Source organism: Doryrhamphus excisus, chromosome 4 (genome assembly GCF_030265055.1).
Source record: "Doryrhamphus excisus isolate RoL2022-K1 chromosome 4, RoL_Dexc_1.0, whole genome shotgun sequence".
Taxonomy (NCBI): Eukaryota; Metazoa; Chordata; class Actinopteri; order Syngnathiformes; family Syngnathidae; genus Doryrhamphus; species Doryrhamphus excisus.
In genome coordinates, this window is record NC_080469.1 from 6,471,755 (window position 1) to 6,499,063 (window position 27,309).

Genomic DNA, 27,309 nt, shown 5'->3' on the forward strand with positions numbered 1-27,309 from the left:
CTCATGTCCAAAAAATCCCAACTATAGTGTTTAAATATATCTAGAAAAATATCTTGGCTCACATGATTCTCAGTAGTGACAGGAAACTCAATGACTTTTACTAAGTTGAGGTGATGTGAATCAAATGTGCAGAAATTTGAACATGCGCATTTTAATTTAGACAGCATAAGAAGCAGTGAGTACGTGGACGAGCTAACAAGTACCCGTGAGTCCCGATCAAGTAAAAAAACGACTCATCGTCATCAATATTTTGTCAAGCCAAAGTGTCGAAGGATCACCATTAGGGTTGGGCGATATTTTTTATATACCGGTATAGAGTCTTCAAATCGTAAGAAAATTACTTATACCGATATAAATGATAAACGGAAGCAAATATGAATGAAATGCTGTCATTCACTCATTATAAACACTAAACCACCTCCTCCCAAACTCAACAGGATGAAAGGGTGATAAACACGGAATTAATTGAAGCTGGCGATATCGGCTTAGTTTATTGGAGTGCAAGTCGGGCTGGATGACAATCTTCACCGCTTTAATGTAAGGAGTCTTTCATAATGCCTAATTTAGACTTGCAAGTTATGGGTGAAGACGGGAAGCACGTTCATGCTTGTGCCCAACTCCTCGGACAGACATTCTTCCAGCCTTCTAAATAAAAGCGCTGTTTGACGTCTTAACTCCGTAAATAAGGTATTAAGCTCCGGAGTATACGTCGCACAAGTCACATTTTTTTGCGGGTAATTTATTTTTACAAACTATTTTACCAAAGCAGACATTACTTCATCTTGGAAGGCAAGTTCTAACATTAATGAAGGAATAGAGAACAGGCTGAATTAGGTGTACGATATGCTAACACATATGGTGTTAGAAAAGAAAAGGTGTCCAGTGTTTATGTAACATAACAGTTTTAAGTACAGTAACTGTTTAGTTTTCTTCATGGCAGGAAGAGTAGCCTTCGCTTTACGCCAGTCCCTAACTTTGCAATGTCTACTGTTTAAATATTGAATTGTTAAGGAGTAGGAGATATCAGTGTGATAGTCTAGCGTGCCCTCTTGTAGCTGTCTGTGAAATTCTATATATATATATATATATATATATATATATATATATATATATATATATATATATATATATATATATATATATATATATATATATTTTATTTCTTTTCATTAATAAGTCCCTCTGGAGTGTAAGTCGCAGGAACAGCCAAACTATGAAAAAAAAGTGCGACTTATAGTCTGGAAAATACAGTATATATATATATATATATATATATATATATATATATATATATATATATATATATATATATATATATATATATATATATTTTTTTTTTTTTTAAATACTGAATTTGAATTTCATATTGTTTTATACAACCCCAAAATATTGTGATATAAGTCCATATCGCCCAACCCTAATCACCATTTTGACCAAACAGAAATACAAACGTTTATACCCGAAAAAGGCAGACAAAATAAAAGTCAATAGACTCCAGGGAGTCGTGCCAATGGAAAACACCAATAAAAGCCCAAAACATAATAAAGTAAATACCCGTGTTTGTGCCAAAGTAAACAAAGGAGCTGACAGATGTGGCCCTAGTGCAGCATGTCCACCAGCCTCTGGTAAGTTTCTCTCTCCTGGTTCAAGCTGTGATGCTTTACCACGTAGACTTTTCCATTCCTTATCACTCTCGCTCTCAGCTCATGATCTGACAACAGCCTCTGAGACTGATGCACAAATTCCTGGCAGGGATAGAGGCAAAATAAATCTCATTTACTGCCAAACGCCACTTGAAGCCTGCCACCGAAGTTGCCTGAAGAGGGATTTTTTTTTTTTTTTTTAGCAGAAAGCCACATTACAAGACATAAGAGACGAATACAGATAAAGCATTTGCATTGATATGTAAATACTTCAAAGGGATGGAGATATTTTTTGCTTCAGGTCCAAATATGTCCAATGGACCTTTTCAGTTTGTCCTACATTAGCTGCCACTTCATTAGATTTTATTTAGAACAGGAAAAAAAAACCCACCAGTGTTTAAGATCATTACCCACCATATGTCACAGAGCTGCTGGGTGGGGGTGATGCTAAAGACTAGACCAATTAAAAATGATCAATACTCAGTGAAGACCGAAAAGTAACTCCAGCTTGCTGGCTTCGATTACATCAGATGAGCCCTGCCATCCTGGGGATGTTGGGATCACAATTTTATACTGCCGATACGATCCTGATACCGATACCAATCAATTACAAGTATCAGCCGATGTCGATACCGTCCTTTTTCACTGATATCGGCCGATATCGGCCGACTGAACTGTGGCTGCACCAATGTCCTACTGCCACTAAATCTTCCGAGCTTGAGTGCACATGGCTCAAGCTTTTAACTTGTGTTATTGTATTACATACAAATCACACTGCGGTTTATTTATCTGGATTACACAAAATAAATGTTCAAACATTTATACTGAAATGCTGAACACTGTTTTCATGGATAATGTTCACACACTCCTGTTCAAAAATTTTAACCGTTTAAAAAACTGCATGAACTTTCACTTTGTACTGTTGGATCTTAAGGAGGTTAAGCGAAGCTTCAATATGCAAAAAGAAGAATTTGGGACTGAAATTTGGCCACACAGTCAGGAGATCAGGAAGACCTAGGTTCGATTCCCCGCTCCGGCATCTCTGTGTGGAGTTTGCATGTTCTCCCCGTGCATGTGTGGCTTTTCTCCGGGTACTGCGGTTACCTCCCACATTCCAAAAACATGCTAGGTTAATTGGCGACTCCAAATTGTCCATAGGTGTGAATGTGAGTGTGAATGGTTGTTTGTCTTTATGTGCCCAATCCAGGGTGTACCCGCACCCTGCCCAAAGTCAGCTGGGATAGGCTCCAGCATAACCGTAACCCTAGTGAGGATAGTGGCATAGAAAATAGATGGATGGAACTGAAAAAAAAGAGTTAGCAATTTATTGCAAACAACAAAGTGAAATAGGCTGTTCATCAGCTGATCAAAAGTTGAAGACCACATTAAAATACAACATTTGGGGCAAAAATGTAATGTCAGGTATTCACATTGTCATGATCTTTTGATGGCAAAGGCGAACTAAAGTTGTTTTAGATTGCAGTCCAATAACAATCAGAGAGCATCTTCAAGAGAAGGGTTTTAAGAAAACACCTAAATACTTACGGAACAAAGAAATCGCAACTGAGATTTTTTGGCAAAGGGGCATGATGATCTGAGGTACTTTTTCCTTCAATGGAACATTGAAGCTTAATGTTGTGTGGGGCCTCAAACGGCACATTCTATTTTAACTACGGTTTTAAACTTTTGATCAACCTATTTCAGTTTAACGGTTGTTTGCAATAAATGGCTTACTAAAATGTTTTGCCGCAGTTCCATTCCTTCTTTTTGCATATTTTTATGAGTTTTCCAAAAACAACCGACTGTGCCATAAACAGAAACAACCCCCTTAGCACGGAAACAACACATAGAAATGCCACGCTTCATTTAATAACCTTTTCATTGTATTAGAATATAAATATAGGTCCAACTGGGAGGGTCTTTTGCTGAAAAGCAGAACATGATACAGAACATGATTTATGTCGCCTGGTAATACCAGGTCAGATTAGGGCATCCTAAATCTCCTCTGTCATATGGTAAATACAATAGAGATAACCTGAGCTTTGGCTTCCTGTTATTCCATATAAATCTTACAAAGAATTTTTCAATCCAGATATTGAATCTGTTGGAGGTGGCAGAGGTACGTGCTGTAAGAGACATAAGAGCTTTGGTAGCATGTCCATCTTTAATATATTGATTCTACCAATTATTGATGTTGGTAATTACATCTTTTTTTCATTGAAGGAGTGAAATTAGCATCGGCAACTTGATCGTATTTGGGTAGGATTTGAATCCCAAGATATTCCAAAAATGTTTGACTATAATAAATTGCACATTTCTATTATCTTGATTGAGTAACCAATTAGAACATGTACTATTATTGGAAATTGTTCCAAAAGTACCTCTTAGCAGAAGCAAAGCCAATGAAAGCAAATGATCCTGACAAATTGGAGTCGGAGGTCTCCAGCCAGTAGTTCATGAGCTGTCAGTAGCTCCTATACACTTTTCAATTAGCTCTCTTCATTTAAGCAGACCGTTTTGGTGGGAAGCACAAATGCAAGGACATGCAGCTGGAATAGGTGCAGATTCTGGAAGATCTAAAAAAAAAAAAAAGACATGTTCCAGACATCGATGACCACAGTGGTTCTCTCCATACAGCGTGTCCGACATTAACGCACCTTTCCCGGCGGATATTTCACGTTCATGTTCACAAAAAACAGTCTCGTGTGAAATGCCATTGACAGCTGAAAGTATTGTTCTCTTGCTGGAAACCACCAACTCCAATAACGTCTGCCTGAGCTTGCCTCATAAACAGAGAAGCAGAGCTTGGGGGAGACAACGGTTCTGTTGCCTGTCATCTCGGACGATCTTGAGGAAAACTTGTATTTCCGCTACTGTTACAAAGGCTCCTGTGCAGCTTCACAGGATGTGTCACAGGCATGAAGTGCATAGTTCATTTGTGGTCAATTGTAATTTAAAGGATTTGTAGTAATTAGCAGCAGAGGGACGTGACGCGCGTCTTCCTACATGGCGGCCATAAACGGAAGTCTTCTTTTTGCATTTTGAAGCTCTACTTAGACCGTCCTTAAGATCCAATGGGCAAGATGGCAACATGGAATCAGTGTTGTTAGCTGCAGTATTTACCTGAGGGGAAGAGTATAGCAGACCAGTGACCTCATGTTGCACCACAGCTGTATTTCCTGGGATGTCCCTGGCCAACACAGGTAGCCCTAGATCCATGGCCTGTCGGAACACACAGGATTAAACCATGCAGGATGTCTTTTAACTGGTAGCTTGTCTGTGTGACATATGTGACATGTTCATCACATGTACAATTGGGGCCCCTAGCCAAACTAGGGCCTTAAGAATTTTATACAAAAAATCTACATCACAGACAGGGGTGCTGGAAATTTTGGGCCTCAAGAAAAAAATATAAACTCACATAAGGCCACCCTTGTCACCCACCACACCTCAAGGCCCCAACATACCGATTGAAAGCTATTTTAATACTATTTAATGGGATAGGCTCCAGCATACCCCCATGACCCTAATTAGGATAAGCAGCATAAAAAATGGATGGATGGATGGATGGTGTTATCTATAAAGTGACATGCACTTTGTCCAGGTTATACAAGAAATAGACTGATATAGTCATGGGATTGACCCTGAGCTCTATGTGGAACAATAAAAGCTGATTTATTGATTCATTTATTTGTTCGTCTGCCATAAAGGTTTCGGTGAATGCGGTAATATTCCTGCAAGATATACCGTGTCATGTGACAGTGAATGTTTATTTAACGAGGGACTCCTCCTAGAATAATTACAATAATTTGATTATCATAGCTTCTTGTTATAGTTCATTTTCAGAATTAAGAATCTGTGTCTGCTAATGCTTTCTAGCAGGTTGTTGAGAAAAACACGTTAACATATTAACCCAACCTTAAGCCTACAGTGGATTGTCTTAATCAAGAGTGTTTAAAAGAGATTATATGGATTTGCACATTTTGCTTGCTCAGAAATAAAACTGGAGTCATAAACATGAACAACTGTGACTTATTAAACAATGAATATATTTAGTGCAATATCACAAATGACATATTTGATCTTGCATTTGGTGTGAAAAGGCTTCAATACTTTCATCAGGTGATTTGTTGCCAAATTAATCATGAGGCCTGAAGATGTTTACCTCCAAGATAGCTGCTGACATGCCCTCTGAGATGGAACTGTTGACCACAGCAAAGCACCTTTTCATGGCAGCGTGAAGCTCCGGCTGGCTCCTCTCCCGAGCCAAGAAGACCCCTGCTGTTCTGCAGAAGCAGTGACAAAGCTCAGTTCTGGCGTGACTCAGGGCTCACAAAGGCGTGAATGATCGTGAGCAGCAGCGACAAGCTCGGGGCAAGGAACACGGCTGCACAACATGTGACATGCACACTGAGTTCAGGTAAAGTCCTAACCAGAGTGGGTAACCGTGGTTGTGGTGAAAGCCCATGGCAAAAACTGAACAGATCTACCCAGACTACCAAGTGGGAGAAGATGAAAAAAGCCATATGAAATTTGCACTTCACATTTCTAAGGGATAACTGTATGTGCCAATTGCTGTATAGAGTCTAACATTTTGGGGGGGAAGAAATCTCAGGCAGCTTCCCAAAATGCAAGTTCTTTGAAGTGTGCAACTGGCAATGAAAACTGAATAAGCACTTACCTCCTAACAACAGCTTCGACAGCATCACTCAGCACAGGATCAATCTGGGAGACAGACAAGCATTCATGATAATTAAGAAAACAGGGAGGACCAACTACACAATGGCACGCTTAATGATTTGTACCGAGAGCAAATCATTTTCTGAAAATCCTGTATTTTTCAGAGATTGGGGTCAGGGCAGGGTGGATGGCCGATCTGATTAATTGCAATGTGGGATTTGTGTGCATTAGCTTACCCTAACAAAAAGTCACTGCATATCAATTTAGGTCAAAGATGTCGACAAGCAAGCTGCTACTTTGTCATTATATTGTACAGCACATGAAATTAGAAAATAGAAACACAAGTGCATTCATATTTAAGAATGCATTTAAGCATGGTACTATAAACTGGTAGATAAGTGAAACCAGAAGGAGATGAATAAATAAATAATATTTTATACACATATTCTCAACAGAAAAGGCAATGCTTAAAACAGTTGTGCTGGGACCGATGAGTTATATGTGTCATGACAAATTGACCTGAATTTTTCTCATGTGGATTTGTGACATCAGCTTGAGCAATTCATGTCTCATCCAGTCACGAGTCTCTATTTTTAGATTCCACATTTACCTCATTAATGCATGTTGACAATGTTTATATTGACTTAACTGTGAGAGCCCAAAAATATTGTTGGACAATAATACACCCATCCTTCCATTAGGGTTGCAGCTATGCTGGAGCCTATCCAAGCTGACTTTGGGTGAAAGGCGGTGTACACCCTGTACTGGTGGCCAGCCAATCACAGGGCACATATAGACAAACAACCATTCACACTCACATTCATAATCATACATGTTTTTGGAATGCGGGAGGAAACCGGAGTACCCGGAGAAAACCAATGCACAGGGAAAACATGCAAACTCTACACAGATATCCAAGCGTGGAATCGAACCCAGGTCTTCACGCTCTCCTGATGCTTACATGCTAACAATTTGTCCATCGCACAGCCCAAAATGAATACACTTGAATGTTTATGTTTATGCAAAAATACATTAATCGTGATTCAGTAGTGTTGGGATAAATCATCCCTGCTTCAACTGAATTGTTTTATTTATCGTTAACAAAAACAAAGCCCAGTGGAGAATGTTGAAAGAGTGGATAAGCCCTCAGCCATTTCTAATACTGTTGTTTTGGAGAGAAATAAAGTGGAACAAACCATGACAAAAACACTATGCACCGGTGTCACATCAAAGCAGTAAGGAAGGAGATGAAGACACACATTGTTCAATTGAAAGTGAATTATTAAAGGGGGAAGCTGCTGTTGGCCAATGAGGCACTTGTGTAATCTGTTTTGGAAAACTGCCTAAATATAATAAATCAAGGTTAATCCATTTACAGTTTGAGTTGAAGGAATGAGACCGTGGACAGAAGCAAGAGGGTGACCAACACGGAAACAGGCAATTTATGTCATGTGCCATGTGTCATGTGTCAGTGCATGTGCAGATCAAGGCTCAACCATGTGCATTAAAAAGACACAAAGCTCTACTGTATACACGACTAGTTAGGCAAGTGCTTATCTGAAATATGCAGTAAGCAGATGTCAGTTTGACACAAAAGCAAACAGGAAAGGCACTACAGCTGATGACTCTCAGCCTGTTTGGAGAAAATGCATGCTCAGTGCTGACTGCAATTGCAGCTAAATAGTTAAAGCGCTATCTCTACTCTGTCCAATTAGCAGCTGCTTGAAGCTCCAGGGTCTGTTTCACTAGTAGTAAATGTATATAGAGTGAAGATGCAGCGAGAAAGAAACACCTGGCGTATGTTGGAGTCAGAGAGGACAAACAAACAACGAAACATTTAAGGCTGTTTACTTACCCTTGGACCAATTATAATAAGAACATGCTGGGGATTCTCACTGTGCCACTCTGAAAGACACACAATAGGCAATTTAGGAGATGGGCTGAAGAACCAACAGCACCTACATCTTTACTTGTGTTGCATTTTCAGCAATTTGAGCTCACAGATATACATCGTTTTTTATATAATATTTATTAACAATGTAGTGCTGTGGGTGGGACACTACTTGTAGACTTGGTGCTACCTGTTTGCCCTGGCTCATAAACACATTATGACTCACTGGGGCTGACAGATAAGAAGATGAAGCCAAGGGGATCAATGTTTGTTGAGATGTGCTCTCGTTTGGTTAGTTATTTGGCCTCAATGATTTGTGTTCATGTTGTCATGGCAACAAGTTATCGTGTGACCTCTAATCATAGTGGTCTGCATGTGTGGTAGAAAATAAATAAGGTGCGCCCGTGGGTGCAGGTGTTTCCACAAAAAGTGTTATGTGTTGTAGTTTATGTCACATTAAATATTGAGCAAGAAGAGTGTTGCCAAATTAGCGATTAACCAGACCCTGTATATTCTTTCCTGAGCAAAATTTTAAGACCAGTTGAAAAATTGCAAGAATTTACATTTTGCATGAGGTTGTAAGTAGAGCTCCAAAATACAAAATGAAGAATACAATTTAACAACCATCAAAAGCTTAAGATGACAGCCTTGAAAACGGTGGATTCAATCAACACAATCATCTCTCGGGTATTCACTCCGTCATGATCTCTTGATAGCAAAAAATCTTTTTCTCTTTGAGTGCATTGTTACTAGCATGACAAGGGGTTCCCACATGAGATGTTTTCCACACCGCACAGTGGAAGGGGCACCATTATGAAATGTGGTGCTTTTTCCTTTAAAGGAATAATAGAGCAAATTGAAAACATTTGGGTATGGATGACAAGTCAAAAATCTGTTCAGTTCCAGACAGTTGATGCCCTCCATGAGGTCATCATCAGCACCCGGCACAACATTCCCACTAGCCTCCTGGTAACACTGGCATGCCCAAACCATTTTTTTAGGTGATTAACAAGAATGGTGCAGCTACTCATTAATGAGTCCTATTTTGAAAATTGTATTTCTATTTTAGGGTGTTTTGGTTGTTTAGCGTCTTGAAACTTTTGAAAAGCTGATAAGCAGCCCATTTCAGTTTAATGGTTGTTTGCAATGGAGTACTTCCTCAAAAATATTCACGCCTCATACTTATTTTTTCTTTTTGTATTTTGAAGACAGCAACAATAAAATCCATTTAGCTTTAAAAATCTTTTGTCAAGTTCCAAAAATAAAAGCAAGTGTTTAAATGTGCAATGCACCTGAAAAACTCTCCACAATATACAGAGGGTCCTTGATTCTTCTGATGCCGCAGATCAACAGGAAAACATGGAGCCGTTCCACATGTTCACCACTTATACCTGGAGAGAGGCCAGACATGAAGGAAAAACAGCACTAAAATAACAAAACACTGCATAATGAACATCCCAAGTACATTGGCAGGTAATGAAAGTGATACATCACCCAAGGTCATGAAGGAAATGAGATGGCAGTGACTAATGTGTGCGCACAATTCCCTGATCAGAGTTGTAATGCTCAGCAGGGAAATTGGGAGGCACTGAAAGCCTGTGGCCTAATAAATGTAAGACATAACTACCTGGCTAGAGCATTTGTTGGCAAAGAAATAATGATGTCAAATTGTTTGAAGGAACACGACTGAGTCAGCTCATGGCCCAATTCACCTGATGGTGGATACAATTCTGAGATTATTTGGAGATTGGCAGAACAGTGACATCGATGATACTGTTCAGCATCTGACTTTCAGCATGCATAAATCATATACCAAATCTGGATTATTATCACACCCACGCATACAACAGCACCAGATACTCATACCTGACATCCGCTACTTGGGCATGTCTATGTTCATTCTTTCACAGTTAGAAGTAAGGTAAAGGTACAGATAAAGTTTTGCGGCTTTGCAAGCTACACTGGCAATGAACAGTTTCCCTTTGGCAATGAACAGTTTACCAAGCATAATGCTTACCATGTTTGACCTAGAAGAACTATTCAGCTACATCTTTGCAAAAGATAACAGTGTGGTCAATTCTGTTGTTTTGACATAGATTGAAAACATTGGGTGAGAGCAACATTGCAGCTTATATACCTCTTTTGTGTTGAAAATCCGCATGGCGTGGGGGGCGAATGATAGGTTCAGTCTTTCAGTGGAGCAGGACAGTAATGTCACTGAAACTGCTCCTCTGTCGGGAGATGCTGTGCATTGGATGATGCTGTCTGTCCATCATGTAAAAGAGCCTCCTGAGTTTCCTTTGCTCTGTCACAGATTTCCAGCTCAGTGCCAGTACCTTCCTCACCAGTTTGTCAAGAGGTGTACATACAGGAGGGCTCAAGCTATCACAGTCTGGTAGAAGATCTGTAGCAGCTTCTTGCATATGTTGAAGGAGGCCAGCCTTCTGATGAAGTACAGATGGCTCTGCCCTTTCCTGCACAGAGCACGTTGGCAGTGCAGTCTAGTTTATCATCCAGATGCACTCCCAGGTAGTTACAGGTGTGAACCACCTCCACACGGTCACCTTTAAACAGGCTGCAGTGTGTGAAATGATCCATGCCACCGTTGCTAGGAAACAGGCCAAACACACCTCATTTCTGGGGACTTCTGCGGACCGTTCTGCCCACTTTCCACCAATTTGTGCTTTGAGCCTGGGAGAATGAAACTCTGGACCGACTATATGCTAATTCAAAGCATGCATACAGTGCCACTGCCTTGCCCTACCACGGACGACCAGATCACAACCTAGTGATACTAACAACTCAGTATGTTCCTACTGTAAGGAGGCAGCCTGTCTCCACTGTGAAAGTTAGAAGGTGGAGCCAGGAGGCCAGCCAAGCTCTACGGGATTGCTTTGAAACCACCAACTGGGATGTGCACTGTCAGCCTCATGGATCTGACATTGACAGCATCACTGGACTGCATCACAGAATATATCAACTTCTGTGAAAACTCTGACATCCCCGCAAGAACTGTACGTTCTTATCCGAACATCAAGCCCTGGATCACCAGCCACCTGAACGATATGCTGAATAAGAACAAGCAGGACCTTTGATCTGGAGATAAGGACAAGTTAAAGAGGATACAGTGGCAGCTTAATGTCAAGATTAGGGAGTGTAAAAATGCCTGCAGGAGGAAGCTGGAGGCCAATCTCCAGCAGAACAACACTCTGGCCGTGTAGAAGGGCATGAAGATGATCACTGGCTTCAACATCAAGGCCAAACAGTCGGATGGGGGTCCAAACAGAGCCAACCAGCTGAATATGTTCTTCAATAGATTCAGTGCTTGGCTCCTTGCTGACCCTTCCCCTACCACTCTTGTCTTCACACTCCCCCAGATGAGCAATCCACAAATCACCACTGACACCTTCCCATCCCCCTACTTCCAACTGATGAAACCAGCCTCATGAGTGTTGCCCCTTTTCCACTGCAACTGGTTCAGAGCTTTGATGCTTTGATTTTCCATTGTCCTGATTCCACAATCGGTTCAAATTTTGGGGTCTTTTTTGGTTAAACTCAGGCTCCAAAAGCTTGCTCGGCTGAGTGGGTGAACCGTTTGCATGATGAAGTGGACGGGCTCATCTAAAGAAAGTTAGCTAATTATGTCTATTGTTTTTACATTGCATTGCAACTCTCACAATGGGAAACAATTTGTCTCTTGTCCATTTGAAGGTGTGCCAAAAAAATGTGTGTAAAGGACCCTGCCAATGCTGTAATGCATTAGGAGGCGAGATGGCTGCAGCCAGTTTTTTCCGGTCCTTTGAACTTCTAAATTAGACCGCACGGTGGACAAGTGGTTAGCATGTAGGCCACACAGTCAGGAGATCGGGAAGACCTGGGTTAAATTATCCGCTTCTGTGTGGTTTCTTTTACAGTGCAGTAGTACAGTACAGTGTAGCCATTGTACTTTTGTTCATCAAGTCTTCTATGAACCGTAGATAGTGATACTGTGACTCCTAATATCAGGTTTTTGCTGATGTCACTAAAGTTGCTTTGGGGTCTGACAGGTGTGTGTTATTGCTCAGGTGCTTCCAATTATATTACTCAATCAATAAATAGTACTGAATGCCTACACTCCGTTTTGGATTGGGTAGGATAGGCTTCCCCTGTGTAGACTGCTTTTAGAGAGAACAAAAAAACACTGTTATGTCTGTGGGTGAAAATCCAGGGGCAATGCGCTGTCTCATGTGCTCTGAAACTGGAGCACCCAGTATGAAAAAGCTGCGAGAGTATTTACAGCATAGCAACGTTCAAATGACTCTTCACTAAGGATAGGATGGATATTGGAACTAAACAACATCTCTGACGGGAGTGGTCTGCTGCAGAGATCTTACCCAAAGGTAAAGTACTGTTGTAGATTTTCTGAGTGTAGTAAGGCAGTGGTTCTCAATTACTTTCTGTCATGCCCACACTGGGGGACAAAACAAAAATAATTACAAATACTATTGAGAAACTCCTATTTATTTGTCTGTACTGAACTCAAAACTGACACCAGCAAAATGAAATAAAATAGAGAGTAGTGAAGTACACAAGCGTATTTAAATTGCATGCTGAGTATGACAAATTCAGACATGTCAGGTCTGCACTCTGGACCTTTGCTGTGAAAAAAATGCATAAACGGACCCTACTCTATTTTAATTGGAGACCCCTGTTCTAAAGGTGTGAATCTGCTGCAGTGTATGCAGTTAAAATATATGTCAACACATAGTATAACTAAAAGCTTGCTTTATTAGTCTGTTAATAAAATCTGCCTGTGAATAAAAGCAAATAGTACCTCGCACTGATACTGTAAACATCCACAAAAGCAAATGCTGAGAGTTCCATGACAGGCAAGAGAAATCCCCTGCTGCCAGTTAAGTCCAGATCAGGAGGCCAAGGCAGATCTTTAATGCTATTAAAGGGTCTCTAAAAGTGACAGCGTGGAGTCTGGGCATTGACCCTGATCCTCAGAGCCTATTGTCAACAAAGCCACTAATTCTCCTAGATGTCTTCAGCAATCTTGCATTGATTAAAAGCATGACAAAGCAAACCAGCTCAGATACACACCCAAGTCCTGACATTAAAAGAAGACATGGGGAAAAGATGGAAGACAGCTGTAATTTTGCAAAATGAGCAAAAAAAGGAGCAAGGGAGCCACTAAGGGTAAAATACTTCTCCTCCCACCCCCTCTATGAATAAACAAGCTTTTTTTTTGTTTGTCATCATTCAAATGAGAAATGTGGACATAGTTTGATCTGAAATACGGGAGAGGCCATTTATGCAAGTTCATCGACATCTCTCCTTGAATACACACCATTGTTTGCAAGAACAAAATAATGACACCATGTGTCACAGTCACAGCGTGAGAGACACGTTGGCACTGTGGCAATAAGAGGCAGTGGCTGTCATCAGACAATATACTGTATAATTTATTGCAGACAACCACTGACAACCGAGTTAGCAAACGATGCCCAGATCAGATGAAAGGTTTGTTTGCACTCTTTGCTTTTATTATAAGGACAGACTGATTACAAAGTATAGGCCAGACTTGAATAAAGACAGAGATCATTTTCTTCAATCAGTCACTTTGAAAAACTATACACTGTGAATCCTGAAAGATGAAACACACCAGTCGTACAGTACTTTCAGTCAGGTAGGAATGCTCCACGTATTTATTTGTTAGGAGCAAGGGATGACTGAGCAACTAAATCAATCCAAAGAGAGATCTGAGGCGAACACATAAGGTATAGAGAGTGTATGCACTGCTGGTTAAACATTGTGTGCAGAGACCAACTACACCTATACAGCTTTGTACCAATTTATTTATGTCACAGAGGATGCCTTATCCTGTAAAAAGCAACAGGCCACCCACTGACAAATAAAGAGCAAGGCTTAAATTCTCATTCAGTAGTGTCCAAATAAGTGCAGTTATCATTTTAGAAGCACAGTTGTAGCAATTATATATATTTATATATTCTGATACTTCTGATACTTAACCAAGCTTGAAGCTCAAAATAAAGCCTAATTATGGTACCTTTTTGCAACACGTCAGGGAAAAAGAACACTTATGTTGTGGGTCAGATTTCAAGAATAACTAATGGAGAAGAGTCTGTGGGCAATTAGTATGACTTTCACCAGTTGTGAAATGTGGTGACAAATGGCCTAAGGCTGGAGAGCTATTAATCAAGCATTGCTCTCTATACACGGCACCAAGGTACTCGAGTGGACCCCATCTTGCAGAGTCCAAGTTCATGAAGTAAAAAAGATACACAGTAAAAATACACCATTTGAATTGTTGTTAGAAAAAGTACTGCAACAAAGCAACATATTGTAGTTTGCATACCGTTATGATGCACTATGATACTACAATATTAAAGGTTTCATGATTGGGGAAAATTGATTTAATTTACCATGGATCTTTTCTTGGTGGAAACTCTGCTTCTATTATTTCTACCCAAAATTATATAAGAAGTGGAAGTTAGGAAAGACAGATGTTGACTAAAAATGCAATTTAGACCTCACAAACACCAACTAATGTTTTTTTACACACACAGGTGTTTTTTTTTTATTTTAAACCCCACAGCTCTCCCACTGAGCACATGTATTTATTTGCACTAACTGTCTAACTGTTTTGTATTCATACTAGCCCAATTGTAACCCGGGGCTTGGGATGTTGAGTATACCGAGATCGAATGGGCCGTATTACATGCCTCCATTGCTGATGCAGTCGAAGCTGCGGCTGCAAGGTAGTTGGTGCCAGTCATGGCGGAAGGATAAAAGATATACACAGTCAGATGGTGGAAGGAATACTTGGAGGACCTTGTCAATCCCGCCTTCCATAGAAGAAGCAGAGGTTGAGGACACCAACACGGACAGTTCCATCATCATGGTTGCGGTATCTGGGGTAAAAGGTATCCCCAGTGGCAAAGCTCCGTGGGTGGACGAGTTTCGCCCTTAATTCCTCAAGACTCAGGATGTTGAGGGACTGTTTTAGCTCACACGTCTCTTCAATATTTTTGAATGGAAGTCATGAACTGTACCTCTGGATTGGCAGACCAGGGTGGTGCTCCCCCTCTTCTAGAAGGGTGACCAGAGGGTGTGTTCCAACTACAGGGGATCACAGTCCTCAGCCTCCCTGGGAAAGTCTATTCCAGTGTGCTGGAGAGGCTACAGTAGGTGCAATGTGGTTTTCGTGGACCATCGTGGTGAAGAGAGAGCTGAGCCAGAAGGCAGAGCTCTCAATTTAATAGTGAATCTATGTTCCCACCCTCATCTACATGTCATGACCTTTGGATCGTGACCACAAAACAAGATTGCGGATACAAGCGGCTGACATGAGTTTCTTCCGTAGGGATGGCTGGACTCACCCTGAAAGATAGGGAGGGGCTCAGAGTAGAGCCGCTGCTCCATCACATCGAGAGAAGCCAGTTGAGGTGGTTTGGGCGTCTAGTCTGGATGCCTCTCAGACACCAGCCGGGAGAAGGCAGACCTACGACACGCTAGAGGGATTATGACTCACAGCTGGCCTGGGAAAGCCTTCCCTACTGAAACTGCTGCCCCCATGACCGGACAAGCAGAGGAAAATGGATGGATGGATGGATGGACCTGGGATGTGACATGTGTGACATCAAATAGCTACTGTTGTGAGTTGTGAGTGTAGCAGTGGGGAGCAAAGTGCCAGTGACTGCCGTCAGATGTGGTTGACAGGTGTACTACAATTTTTGTTCAACAATGGTAGCAACAGTGGTACCTGAACTTTGTAAGAATTCAGTCCAGTCGAAATCCTCTGCAACTTGTGTCTCAATACCTTTAAAATAAATGCAAATAAAGACCAATATAAATTTCAGAAATCCTGATGACTCACTGGTTCAGCCAAGAAAAAAAGAAGACAATTTTAGGAGACAGGGCTGAGACAGAAGCTTGTTAGAAAGACGTTTAGGTGCAAAGCTACTTATGGGCCCTGTACATTCTGGACAAAAAAAAGAGATAGAAGAGAGATCACCAATTGCAAAGAGAGGTATCACTTCTCTCTTGTGGACACCAATGGTGAAGGACAGAGAGGACTTTCTGGATTGGTCACAAGAGAGAAGTTGTGACAACCTCCATGAGCTTATGGCATAATGTCACAACTAAGTAAGGGGGTGTTAACATGGAGAGGAGAACATAGAAAGCAGTCTGAAATGTCATGTACTGACCAAATGAACACCTCACATTTTTAACGCCATCCTTAATGACGCTTGCTAATGCATAAAGACAAAAAATATTTTACTGGTCTGAGAAATGCATGTAGTCGGCCCACAATTATTTTAATATATGCAAACAAAAAGCTCCTGGCAGGAAAAGATAAAAAAACTAAACAAAACATGAGGAAGTGCTTTGGATTGTCATACATAGCCAATAGTAAGAGCAAATATAACTCTGCGTCTGTGAAAGCTTAACAGGGGAGAAATGTGAATGTGATTGCTTTGGTGAGTCAGTCATGTCTTCCTGTAGAGCTTACCTTGAGGCTGGACAAATATTTTGCTGCTTTGGGAATGCTAGTGGGTGGTGGAGGAGAATGACATGAGGTTAAAAGATGTTTTTTTAGTCAATTGTGCATTTACATACCGTACCATAACTGTGCAGAAAAAATGTTTATACACTAAGTCACGCTATCATATATGTGTAAAATGATGGAGAGGACATTTATCTTGACGTGACTACATTTTAAACTAAATTAAATCTTCTACGATAAACTTCTCAGCAAGGTAGTTAATTTGATTTGTAGAAATTCCAATTATCTTAAGAATGGATGGAAAGGAAATTGACGTGTTGTCACACCGGATCCGCTCATGTTGCATTTTACACTGTAAAAGGTGTGTGTCCTGTCAGCCAAATGCCAGAACTAAATGACAAAGATAAAGCATGCCACCCACCTCGATATGCAGTTTATTGCTAGAGTGTAATCTGAAAATAAAACACTGCAATATTGTTTTAATGTCAGGCAACCTATGTTGGTGTAGTAAAAGCCCTTCAGTTATTTTTATTGAAGTAGTCAAGTGTTGGTTGATGCGTCATAAATGCAAAAAAAAATAAATAAAAGGTAGCTTGCTCTCACAACGTAATTGCTTGGAGTGCACTAAATAAGAAGCGTAAAGATCTACATTTAATCGATATCGAAGTACCATCTCTTGCGTTTGTAGTAGTTACATATTTATGCTGTGAATGTAAGAAGTTGCAAATAAGTTAAGACATATGGCACATGGTCCACAGAAAAGCCATGAAAGCAGTTATTTTGCAGTTAAAATTCTAAATATTGCAGACATAATAGAAAAAAGGAAAAAAAGTAAAGCCATACCAAAAATAACATGGCCTCCTGCTTCAGTTTGTCCGTAAATGCAGCTGCAAACCTGTTAAAAACATACACTTTAATGTAACCCTTACAGAAGCCATTTCAGTAAAAAATAAATATTTGCCTTAAATTGTAAGACCAACACCCTGCAATTTCATGCGGTCTGAGGAACTGAATAATAGGATTGAGTTGTTCTGCTTTGCGAACAATGTGCTTACAGCACAAAATTCATAACCATTCCTAATTAGAGTGCCAGATTCAGACCAAACGTCACAATATTTAACTATTAACTATTTATTCACATAGCTCATGATATCTTTGTTTTGAAGGATATTTTATGTACATGGTAATAACAAGAAAGCAAAGAATATCAAGGAGTCATTGGCGTGTGTTTTATGTATGAAATGTAGCAGTGGCTGTGAAATTCAGTAGGACCTTGGTTAGCTTCATTAATCATTTCCAGAAGGTCTGAATCTAACCGAAAAGTACTCTAACCAAATCAGTTTTTCCCATGAAAAACAATGCAAAAACCATCCGTTCCAGAAGGTCAAATGTGTTTGATACATCAGAGCACTTATTTTGTATTGCCTTTCTTCCTGTTTTCCCTGCTCGCTAAATTCGAGGAGTTGAGTGCTGGCAGCAGCACCAGCATTTCCCATTTGCAGTCTGGCTGTATCTTCACCTCACCTCTGCTAGTTTGGCGGTGTTGGAACTTATTCTGACATTATGTAAAAACATTTTCCGAAATATCCATTCATTCATTTTCTACCGCTTTTCCTTATTTAGTTCAGCCAGTGGTGTCTCCTTCTTTGGGGCAATGCATGCTTGTTAAGGTCTTGTGCCATCTGTGTGTGTTTTGGTTCCATGGTTCTGCTAGTTTCCTTTTTTCTGCTCTACTGAGCAGATTATTTTTTTCTCTCAAGTAAGATGTCTGTGGTCAACCCAACCCATGCTCAACACTATTTAAAGCAGGGTCATTGTTGCTTCCCTAAGAAATGTAAGACTTAGACTTAGGTTCTGTATCTCCCCACAGCATAAGATATGCAACATGCAATTTTTTGGAGTACGTACCAGTTATACATTCTATGCATTTTTGAAATGTATTTTTACAATGTAGTATAGTTTTCTGAAATGGAATCCCTTGGGTAAAAAAGTACATTTGTACTTGTTTTTTTTTTTTTTTAACAGTTTTCTTTACACTTCATGGCCACCGTGGTAATGGGCTGAATAGTAAATGTTTGTACGCGAGACTGTGAGCAAGGGATTACAGGGATTCAGATGATTTAAGTCTTAAGACCTGCGTGTCCACGCTTTTTTTTAAATGCCCCTTAGATCTGTGGAACAGATGCCCTCTTGCCTGTTTTCATCTTAACAAAATCAAGAGTACAGAGGTTTTTGTACTTTGGAGATGTACATAAACATATAGTTCAGTAAATTTAAATCACTATTAAATATGAAAGACAATGCTTTCTCTAAATTAACTTACAAAGCAAAAAAAAACACTTTTAATGCTCCTCGCACCTCGCACAAGTTGAACACAATGCTGTCCATGATGAGTGACTTCTTCGTTTTTTTATTTTAAAGGGGCGCTATTAAACTCATTTTTCGGCCCTTTGTATTGAGTTGTGGTCTCATATAGAGCAGCTACACACAATAACCAACACAGAAAATATTTTAGATTTTGCAGAATCTGCACCGATTCCAGCTGTATTTCCTTTGATTTGTGCTTCCAAAATGATCTGTTTTAATTTATTCCACCTCAGGGTATGCCCACACCGATGTGATTGGTCACATGCCCAAAGTGCTTCCTAACTATGAACCATATAAGGAACCATATGCAGGCTCACTTCAGTGGACAGTGCAATTCACCGGTTTCGAATGAATTACGTGATTCGCTCAGCTGTGGTGTGGTTTCCTGTTTTGGGTTCGAGGCAAGCAAGAAAAAGTAATTTCATGATCTCAATAATGACCGACAACCGACCGTCTGCCCCACTGTGACATCACAAAGGATAAGTTTTACCACACCTTTTCAAACAGAGCATTTTGAGCCATCCAAACTTTTTAGGGCTCACTTCCAAATGCGCAAACCAGATTATCTGAAACTTTGGCATAGTTTAACACGAGGATACAACATTCTAACTACATTTATAGGTCAGAAAAGTGGAAAAAAGGATAACAGGTCCCCTTTAACAAAATTTTGGATCACATAAAGTGGTGTGAAAAAGCTTGTGAAACCAACATGGTTTCTGCAGCAGGATAATATTCAAAACCACACCTGCAAGTTCACCTCTGAATGGCTGAAGAAAAACAAGATTAATACTGAGTGGCCTATTCCTGATCTGAATCCTATTGAGAAGCTGTAGCATGACCTTACAGAGGCGGTTCATATTGGAAAACACTCCGATGTGGGTGAATTACAAAAATCTGGCAAAGATGAGTGGCTCAAAATTTCTCCATAGCTTTGTAAGAGACTCATTGCAAATCATAGCAAACATTTGACTGCAGTTGTTGCTGCTATGGGTGGACCAACCTCTTAATAGGTTAGGCCATGTAGTATTTTCCTCATTGTGTTAAATATTTAAATTTATTTGATGATGTTATGCAAAAAAAAAACAGGAAGTGGGCAAATGCTTTTTCACACCACTGTATAATGTACATTTGTTGTATAATTTCCTTGCTGAAAGTGTTGCCATCTTAAAATGTTGAATTGCACAAATCTTGCACAATCATAGTGTTAGAAGATTTGATTGAATCATCAAATCCTGCATTCAGTTAGCTAAATAATGACGTGAAAACATCACCTTGCTTTAAGTAGAACTTTCTCCATAACCACACGCTTCTTCTCAACTTTCACATCCTCATTGATGTCTGTTCCACCAAAGATAACGCCAAAGGGTACTTGAATGTCTGTTGTGAAAATTATGCATAATGACATTTGTTGAAGCAGATGTCGGACAGGTAACACGTTTTAATTTTGTGACTTTTGTATGAGATGACATGAACGATTGAAAGAGGAACATGCATTTTACCTAGGAGGAGTCTGCCTGCTTTGAAAAGATGAATGGCAAGTGCACCATCAAATTCAAGATTTTTTGACAGCAGGTTAGCCACATCAGATGATGACTGGAATTCTTCTGCATGGCGGAGCACACAAGTGTGTCCTGCTGATTCAATGTAGGACCTGTAAATATAGAGACTATGATATACATATATGGACAATGCATTGGATTTTTTATTAGACTACTATTCTATACAGCGGGGAAAATAAGTATTGAACACGTCAACATTTCTCTCAAAAAACATATTTCTAATCGAGCTATTGACATGAAATTGTCACCAGATGTTGGCATCAACCCAAGTAATGCACACATACAAAGAAATCCAAACATTTATGTCCATAAATTAAGTTATGTGTAATAAAGTGAAATGGCACAGGGAATAAGTATTGAACACGCGTACTGAAATTTATTTAATACTTAGTGCAAAAACCTTTGTTGGTGATTACAGCCTCAAGACGCCTCCTGTATGGAGAAACCAGTCGAATACATTGCTCAGGTGTGATTTTGGCCCATTCATCCACACAAACTGCCTTCAAATCTTCAAGGTTCCGGGGGTCTCTTCTGTGAACCCGGATCTTCAGTTCTTTCCAAAGATTTTCAATTGGATTCAAGTCTGGTGATTGACTGGGCCATTCTAGCAGCTTTATTTTCTTTTTCTTCAACCAGTTGGTTGGGATCGTTGTCTTGCTGAAAGATCCACCCTCTTTTCATCTTCAGCAGCCTGGCAGATGACAGCAGATTCTGATCCAGAATGTCTCGATACTTTTCTCCAGTCATTATTCCTTCAATGATATGAAGTCTACCAGTACCACATGCTGAAAAACAGCCCCACGCCATGATGCTCCCACCTCCAAACTTGACTGTTGGTATGGTGTTTTGGGGGTGATGTGCAGTGCCATTTTTCCTCCAAACATGTTGTGTCTTATGACATCCGAAGAGTTCAATTTTGGTCTCATCTGACCAGAGTATGTTCTCCCAGAATGTCATGGGTTTATCCAAATGTTGTGTCGCAAACTCCAAACGAGCTTCAACATGCTTCCTCTTCAAAAATGGAGTCTTGCGTGGTGTGCGTGCATGGAGGCCATGGCGGTTGAGTGCATTACTTATTGTTTTCTTTGAAACAACGGTACCTGCTGATTCCAGGTCTTTCTGAAGCTCTCCACGAGTGGTCCTGGGCTGTTGGAGAACCCTTCTGATGATTGTTTTGACTCCTCTGTCTGAAATCTTGCGAGGAGCACCTGGCCGTGGCTGGTTTATGGTAATGCCGTGTTCTTTCCACTTCCGGATGATGGCCCCAATGGTACTCACTGGAACTTTCAGAAGTTTAGAAATGCGCCTGTAACCAATGCCTTCAGTGTGTTTTGCAACAATAAGGCTGCGTAGGTCTTTGGACAGCTCTTTGCTTTTACCCATCATGCAATGCTTCTTGTCTAACACCTTGCTGGTGAGAAACCTTTTTAAAAGGCATTAATCAGGACTAAACGGGCTGATATTACTTTGCACTAATAGGGGACAGGTTAACCTTCTAAATACTGACAAACTCCAGCTGCTTTCTTGGCTTTCCAGACCTTTTTACCCCTCCTTTTCTTCATGTGTTCAATACTTATTCCCTGTGCCATTTCACTTTATTACACATAACTTAATTTATGAACATAAATGTTTGGATTTCTTTGTATGTGTGCATTACTTGGGTTGATGCCGACATCTGGTGAAAATTTCATGTCAATAGCTTGATTAGAAATATGTTTTTTGAGAGAAATGTTGACGTGTTCAATACTTATTTTCCCCGCTGTATATGCATAAACATATCTTGATTTGCATGCAACATGCAATCAAATTTCTCACTATTTTTTTTGTTTGTTACTTATCGAGCTGCACAAACAATGCCATTTTACTTCAGGACAACACTTCCGGTCCCCCACTGAGCCTCTTCAGCAAGGGTGAGTTGGCTCCACTGCATTTGTTCTACCCACTGTTGCCCAACACCAAAGGAGGTGTGATCAAATTCATTGACTTTATCTTTGATTTGTCTTCATTACATGCATGAATGTACTGTGGAGTGAGTGAGTGTGTCTTGGGGTTGATGGATTAGTTCCAGTCTTTCTATTCATTTACAGTGTTGTGAAAAAGTTTGGGCACCCCTGATCATTTTCAAGATTTTCCTTTATAAACCATTGGTTGTTCGGATCAGCAATTTCAATGAAATATATCATATAGCAGACGAACACAGTGATATTTGAGAAGTGAAATGAAGTTCATACGATTGACAGAAAGTGTGCAATAGTAGGCAGGTGCATACATTTGGGCACCCTTGGTTTGATGGTTTGATAAGCTCATTGACCCTTGACCTACATACACAGGTGAAGCCAATCATGAGAACAGGTATTTAAGGTGGCCAGTTGCAAGTTGTTCTCCTCTTTGCATCACCTGTGAAGAGTAGCAACATGGTAGCCACAAAACAACTGTGAAATGACCTGAAAACAAAGATTGTTCAACATCATAGATTAGGCCAGGGGTTGGCAACCTTTACTATCAAAAGAGCCATTTTACCGCCACACTCACTAAAGGAAAATATGCCTCAAGTGCAAAGTTCATCTTGTTTGGCAAGATCGGTAGTTATTGAAGTTGACTAAATATGAACACAGTACATTATGTTTTAATTAACCAAAGAGTGGGCAGTTCAACCACTACTTACTTATCTTGATTAAGTGGCTATGGCCATTGCTCTTTTTCTGTATTGAAAGGGAGAAATTAAAGGCAAGTTCTTGTCCTGTTCATTTGACCTGGAAATATGCTTTTGCACTGCTGAATTTGATTCTGTATTTAATTTTCTGTGACTATGTTGGAACACAAGATGGGTGTTGGACAATATCACAACCAGATTGTTTCTTTTCTGTGATTACTGGTGTTAAATGCATCTGATTTTTGAATGTTGTCTAGAATTTAAATTGGAGTAAATTCTGCAATAAAACAATAGAGTGCACTTTCGTGGTTGGAGTTTAAGGGTCACTAAACCCGATTCATCAACTTTGGTTAAATGTTATGTTATATTGTATATTGTGTTCTACATTGTTTTGTTTTGAAAGCAAACGCTAAATTTGTGAGCAAACGGTAAATTTGCAAAAGTTTCATTTATAGTTTATGGCACCACTCATGACAAACTAGCTCGCAGCTCAAGGGTCGAGGACCGCCCTATCTTGACAGACAGCCAATCGGATCCTCCAGCTCAGTGCAGGTCTAATGTTTTGCGGGTCTACCACTTGACTTTTTTTATTCCGTAATGCTCGGGATCTATGACTGTCTTACTGCATCCAACCTCAGCAGGAATGGTATGCTGCGAGAGCCCTTGCTTATGCAGCTCGACGATCATTGAAGAACAGAACGCTTCTTAGTTTTAGTCATCAGGAGGGCGTTACCATGTGAATGACTGACAGAAAATGCTTTTATGCTTTTATAGCCTGTGGTCTTAAACTTTTGATCAGGTGAAAAAAACTTATTTCTGTTTTTTTTTTTTTTTTTCATCACAAGTTCAGAATGTTTTTTGTCACACTCCCCCTTCTTTCTTTTGCATATTGTAGCTCTACTGCAAGGGGGCCTATTGTGCTCATTTTTCGACCGTTATTGACACGTATTGAGTTGTGGTCTCCTATAGCAGCTCCACACAATAACCTGCACAGAAAACTTTAGATTTTGCAGAATATGCATCTACTGGAGCTTTGCTTCCTTTGATATGTGCTTCCTGCCAAAATGGTCTGTTTTAATTTATTCCTCCCACGGCCAGCATGCCCGCTCCGCTGTGATTGGTCACATGCCCAAAGTGCTTCCTAACTATGAACCACATAGATGTCCGCCCCTCTGTGACATGATGAAGGCACAATTTTACCACGCCTTTTGAGCCATCCCAAACCTCTTTCAGGGCTCACTTCCAAATGCCAAAACCTAATTATCTGAAACTTTGGCATCATTTAACAGGCGAATACAACATTCTAACTACATTTATAGGTCAGAAAAGTGGGGGAAGCATAATAGGTGCCCTTTAAAACCTCATTAAGATGCAAATATTCAAAATGCATATTCTAGCAATTTTTCAACTGGTCTTAAGATTTTGGTCTGGTCTGTATACATATTCCATCAAAAAGGCTATGACAACACCTTTATGCTCATTAAGAAGACGATTAAAATTAATAATTGAACGGTAAGCAACTCTAGAGTAATTAACACTTACCATCCTGTTTTGAAGACAACAAATCTTCATCTTCATGTCTTAGCCCATGTTCTGCAAGTTTTCCATTTCATCTTCAAATGTTTCTTCCTCATCCAAAACGTTGCTCAAATCTTCACTAAAATCACTGTAAACACCGCTATGTTTTTTTTTTTTTTTTACCTGAGTGACAGCAGAGCGACAGCTAGTTCGTTACGGGGGTGCCTGAACTATAAATGTAATTTTGGGGAATTTACTGTTTGCTTTCAGAAATCAAACAATGTAGAACATAATTACAAACAATATATAATATATATAGAACATATTCAAGTTTTGAAATATTTCACGTTTGAAGCCACTTATATATACAGTAAACATTGCTTCAGATGATGCAGTCTGCTCTTTGTGTGCGTGTGTATATATAACTTCTCTGTTCTGCTTCACTGCTAATGCAGGCTCACTTCAGTGGACAGTGCAATTCACCGGTTTCGAATGAATTACCTGATTCGCTCAGCTGTGGTGTGGTTTCCTGTTTTGGGTTCGAGGCAAGCAAGAAAAAGTAATTTCATGATCTCAATAATGACCGACTACCGACCGACTAAATGTTCATAGACGTTAGTGCATGTAAAAACCCTACAGCCGTAACATGCTAACGTAGCAGGCTAGCAAGGCTGACCCAACGTTTCCTGGGTTTCCTAAAGAGGAGGTACCTGCCTTACTTGACACTACAGTACAGTACTTTTCACTTGTATTGTTCACATGTCCGTCTACCATATAATTCCGTGGAAACACGCAACATTGAACGCAGCCGAATGTTGGCGTAATGTTTTTTTTTACGACAGAATTATTTTTGAAACAAACTCTGGAGCCAGCACACACAGCTGAACTGCTTGTAATTGTTTATCACGCCGCTGTATATTGCGAGTGTTACATGAAACACCATGAAAATGCCGACGTGCCACTTCCTCATTTTTGCTGCAACGTCATATGAGACTGAACAGAGTTACAAATAACCAGGACGCAGTATTAGTTCCCAGCAAAACTAGCAGTTGACTTGTAGATCGGTTGTGGAGTCACACGCAAATGCATCCAACGGTTTGTTGACTGTGCTGTGTGTCACGGGGTTGTGATGTGAGACTTTTGGACGACTTCCAGTTCTCAGTTGACAAAGTACACATTTGAAGGGTATAAGCAACATAACCGTTAATGGAGGCAATCCACCACTTGGACGTCTGACAAACGGTAATGTATAGCAAAACTCACACGGAACTACAGTTGTGCTAAGTTAGCATAACCTTCAAACTAAGTTGACAACTCTTTCGTGGTAGTATTAACGTGATATGACGATGTCGAGTCTTTTTCTCAGCCGGACTTTCGTTTCAGATGTGTTCAAGTTATCTTTTACTCTGTCCTAATAGACAATACTAAATTGGAAAATCATCATTAACCCCTGTTGTATTTCGGCGTTTTTCAGGACTGGACTGTGAGGGATCTATCAATAGATCAAAATCTGTAAATTATGGCAATCACCAAGGATGCCAACGAGAGCACCCCCCTTTTGGACTCAGGTTCTGGAACTGTGAGACCATCACCCCCATCTGTTTTCCAGGGAAGAAGACTAGCATGTGCTGCTGTCTTGCTGGCTGAATCATTGGAAAGGATTGCATTCTATGGCATCACATCCAACCTTGTTCTCTTTTTAAATAGCAGCCCCTTTTTTTGGGAGGGCACACAAGCCAGCCAGGCTCCTCTGATGTTCATGGGAGTGACTTACCTGATATCCCCATTTGGAGGCTGGTTGGCAGATGCATACCTTGGAAAGTTTTGGACTATAGCCTCAAGTTTGATTTTATACTTTATTGGTATTTTACTTTTCCCATTCATTTCACATGAAAACACAAGGGTAGATCTATGTGGAGAAGAGGCAGCGTTTCCGGTACAGCCTGCTGAGTGTCTGAGTACTAACAGTACCCCTCCAAGCAACATCACTTGTCCTATCCGTGCACCATATTGTGGCCCTGTCGTCTACAGTGGACTTTTTTTAATTGCATTGGGTGTGGGGACTGTCAAGTCAAACATCACTCCATTTGGTGCAGACCAGGTAATTATGAAAAGTATTGCACTGAGATGTCAATTGCATTAAATTAGAAGTGCACGTACCAATCTCATTGGAATGTCCGCAAATGTGATATGTCTTTTGATATGGGCCTGTATAATTGGGAATGCGGCGTGACATAATGGAGTCAGACATATGACGTCTACAGTACTTTTATCCTTACCATGAGGCATCACTTAGACAGATCCCTTTTGCAATGCCCATTTAATTGCATTAGATACTCGGCACACAAACACAGCCATGAATAAATGGCACTGCTTCACATAATAAGAAGCGAAACATGTCCGCTATATTGATGAGAAAATGTCTTATTACTCCAAAAATGCATAAAATCAGTTAAAACGGTAGTCAATTTTAACAGCAGTGTTTT

General features: G+C 40.2%; 2 protein-coding genes across 8 annotated transcripts in view; one reads left to right on the forward strand and one right to left on the reverse strand.

Annotated features, from left to right (window-relative positions):
- Positions 1-1,354: 1,354 nt before the first annotated feature.
- Positions 1,355-25,781, reverse strand: glt1d1 (glycosyltransferase 1 domain containing 1). 4 transcript variants are annotated; one of them, XM_058069595.1, is made up of 12 exons: positions 25,325-25,778; positions 20,593-20,744; positions 20,365-20,470; positions 17,570-17,621; positions 16,733-16,769; positions 15,983-16,039; positions 9,507-9,605; positions 8,179-8,228; positions 6,325-6,368; positions 5,809-5,929; positions 4,767-4,865; positions 1,355-1,745 (listed from the first exon to the last, which is right to left on the reverse strand). In XM_058069595.1, the coding sequence occupies exons 1-12, from the start codon at positions 25,390-25,392 to the stop codon at positions 1,599-1,601; spliced, it is 1,032 nt and encodes a 343-aa protein (XP_057925578.1). In that variant the 5' UTR covers positions 25,393-25,778; the 3' UTR covers positions 1,355-1,598. The 4 variants fall into 4 exon arrangements, with proteins under 4 accessions (XP_057925578.1, XP_057925581.1, XP_057925582.1 ...); XM_058069598.1 differs by having other exon boundaries at positions 1,605-1,745; positions 5,809-5,924; positions 25,325-25,780; XM_058069599.1 differs by lacking the exon at positions 1,355-1,745 and adding an exon at positions 1,753-4,219 and having other exon boundaries at positions 5,809-5,924; positions 25,325-25,781.
- Positions 25,244-27,309, forward strand: part of slc15a4 (solute carrier family 15 member 4) — a 31,531-nt gene continuing 29,465 nt past the window's right edge. Inside the window, exons 1-2 of one of the 4 annotated variants that reach the window (XM_058069592.1) lie at positions 25,244-25,382; positions 26,298-26,924. In XM_058069592.1, coding sequence (XP_057925575.1) covers positions 26,343-26,924 — 582 coding nt within the window. In that variant the 5' untranslated portion in view covers positions 25,244-25,382; positions 26,298-26,342. Of the gene's footprint in view, positions 25,530-25,592; positions 26,066-26,297; positions 26,925-27,309 lie in introns of those variants that run through there. The other 3 variants (XM_058069593.1, XM_058069594.1, XM_058069591.1) reach the window with 3 other exon arrangements.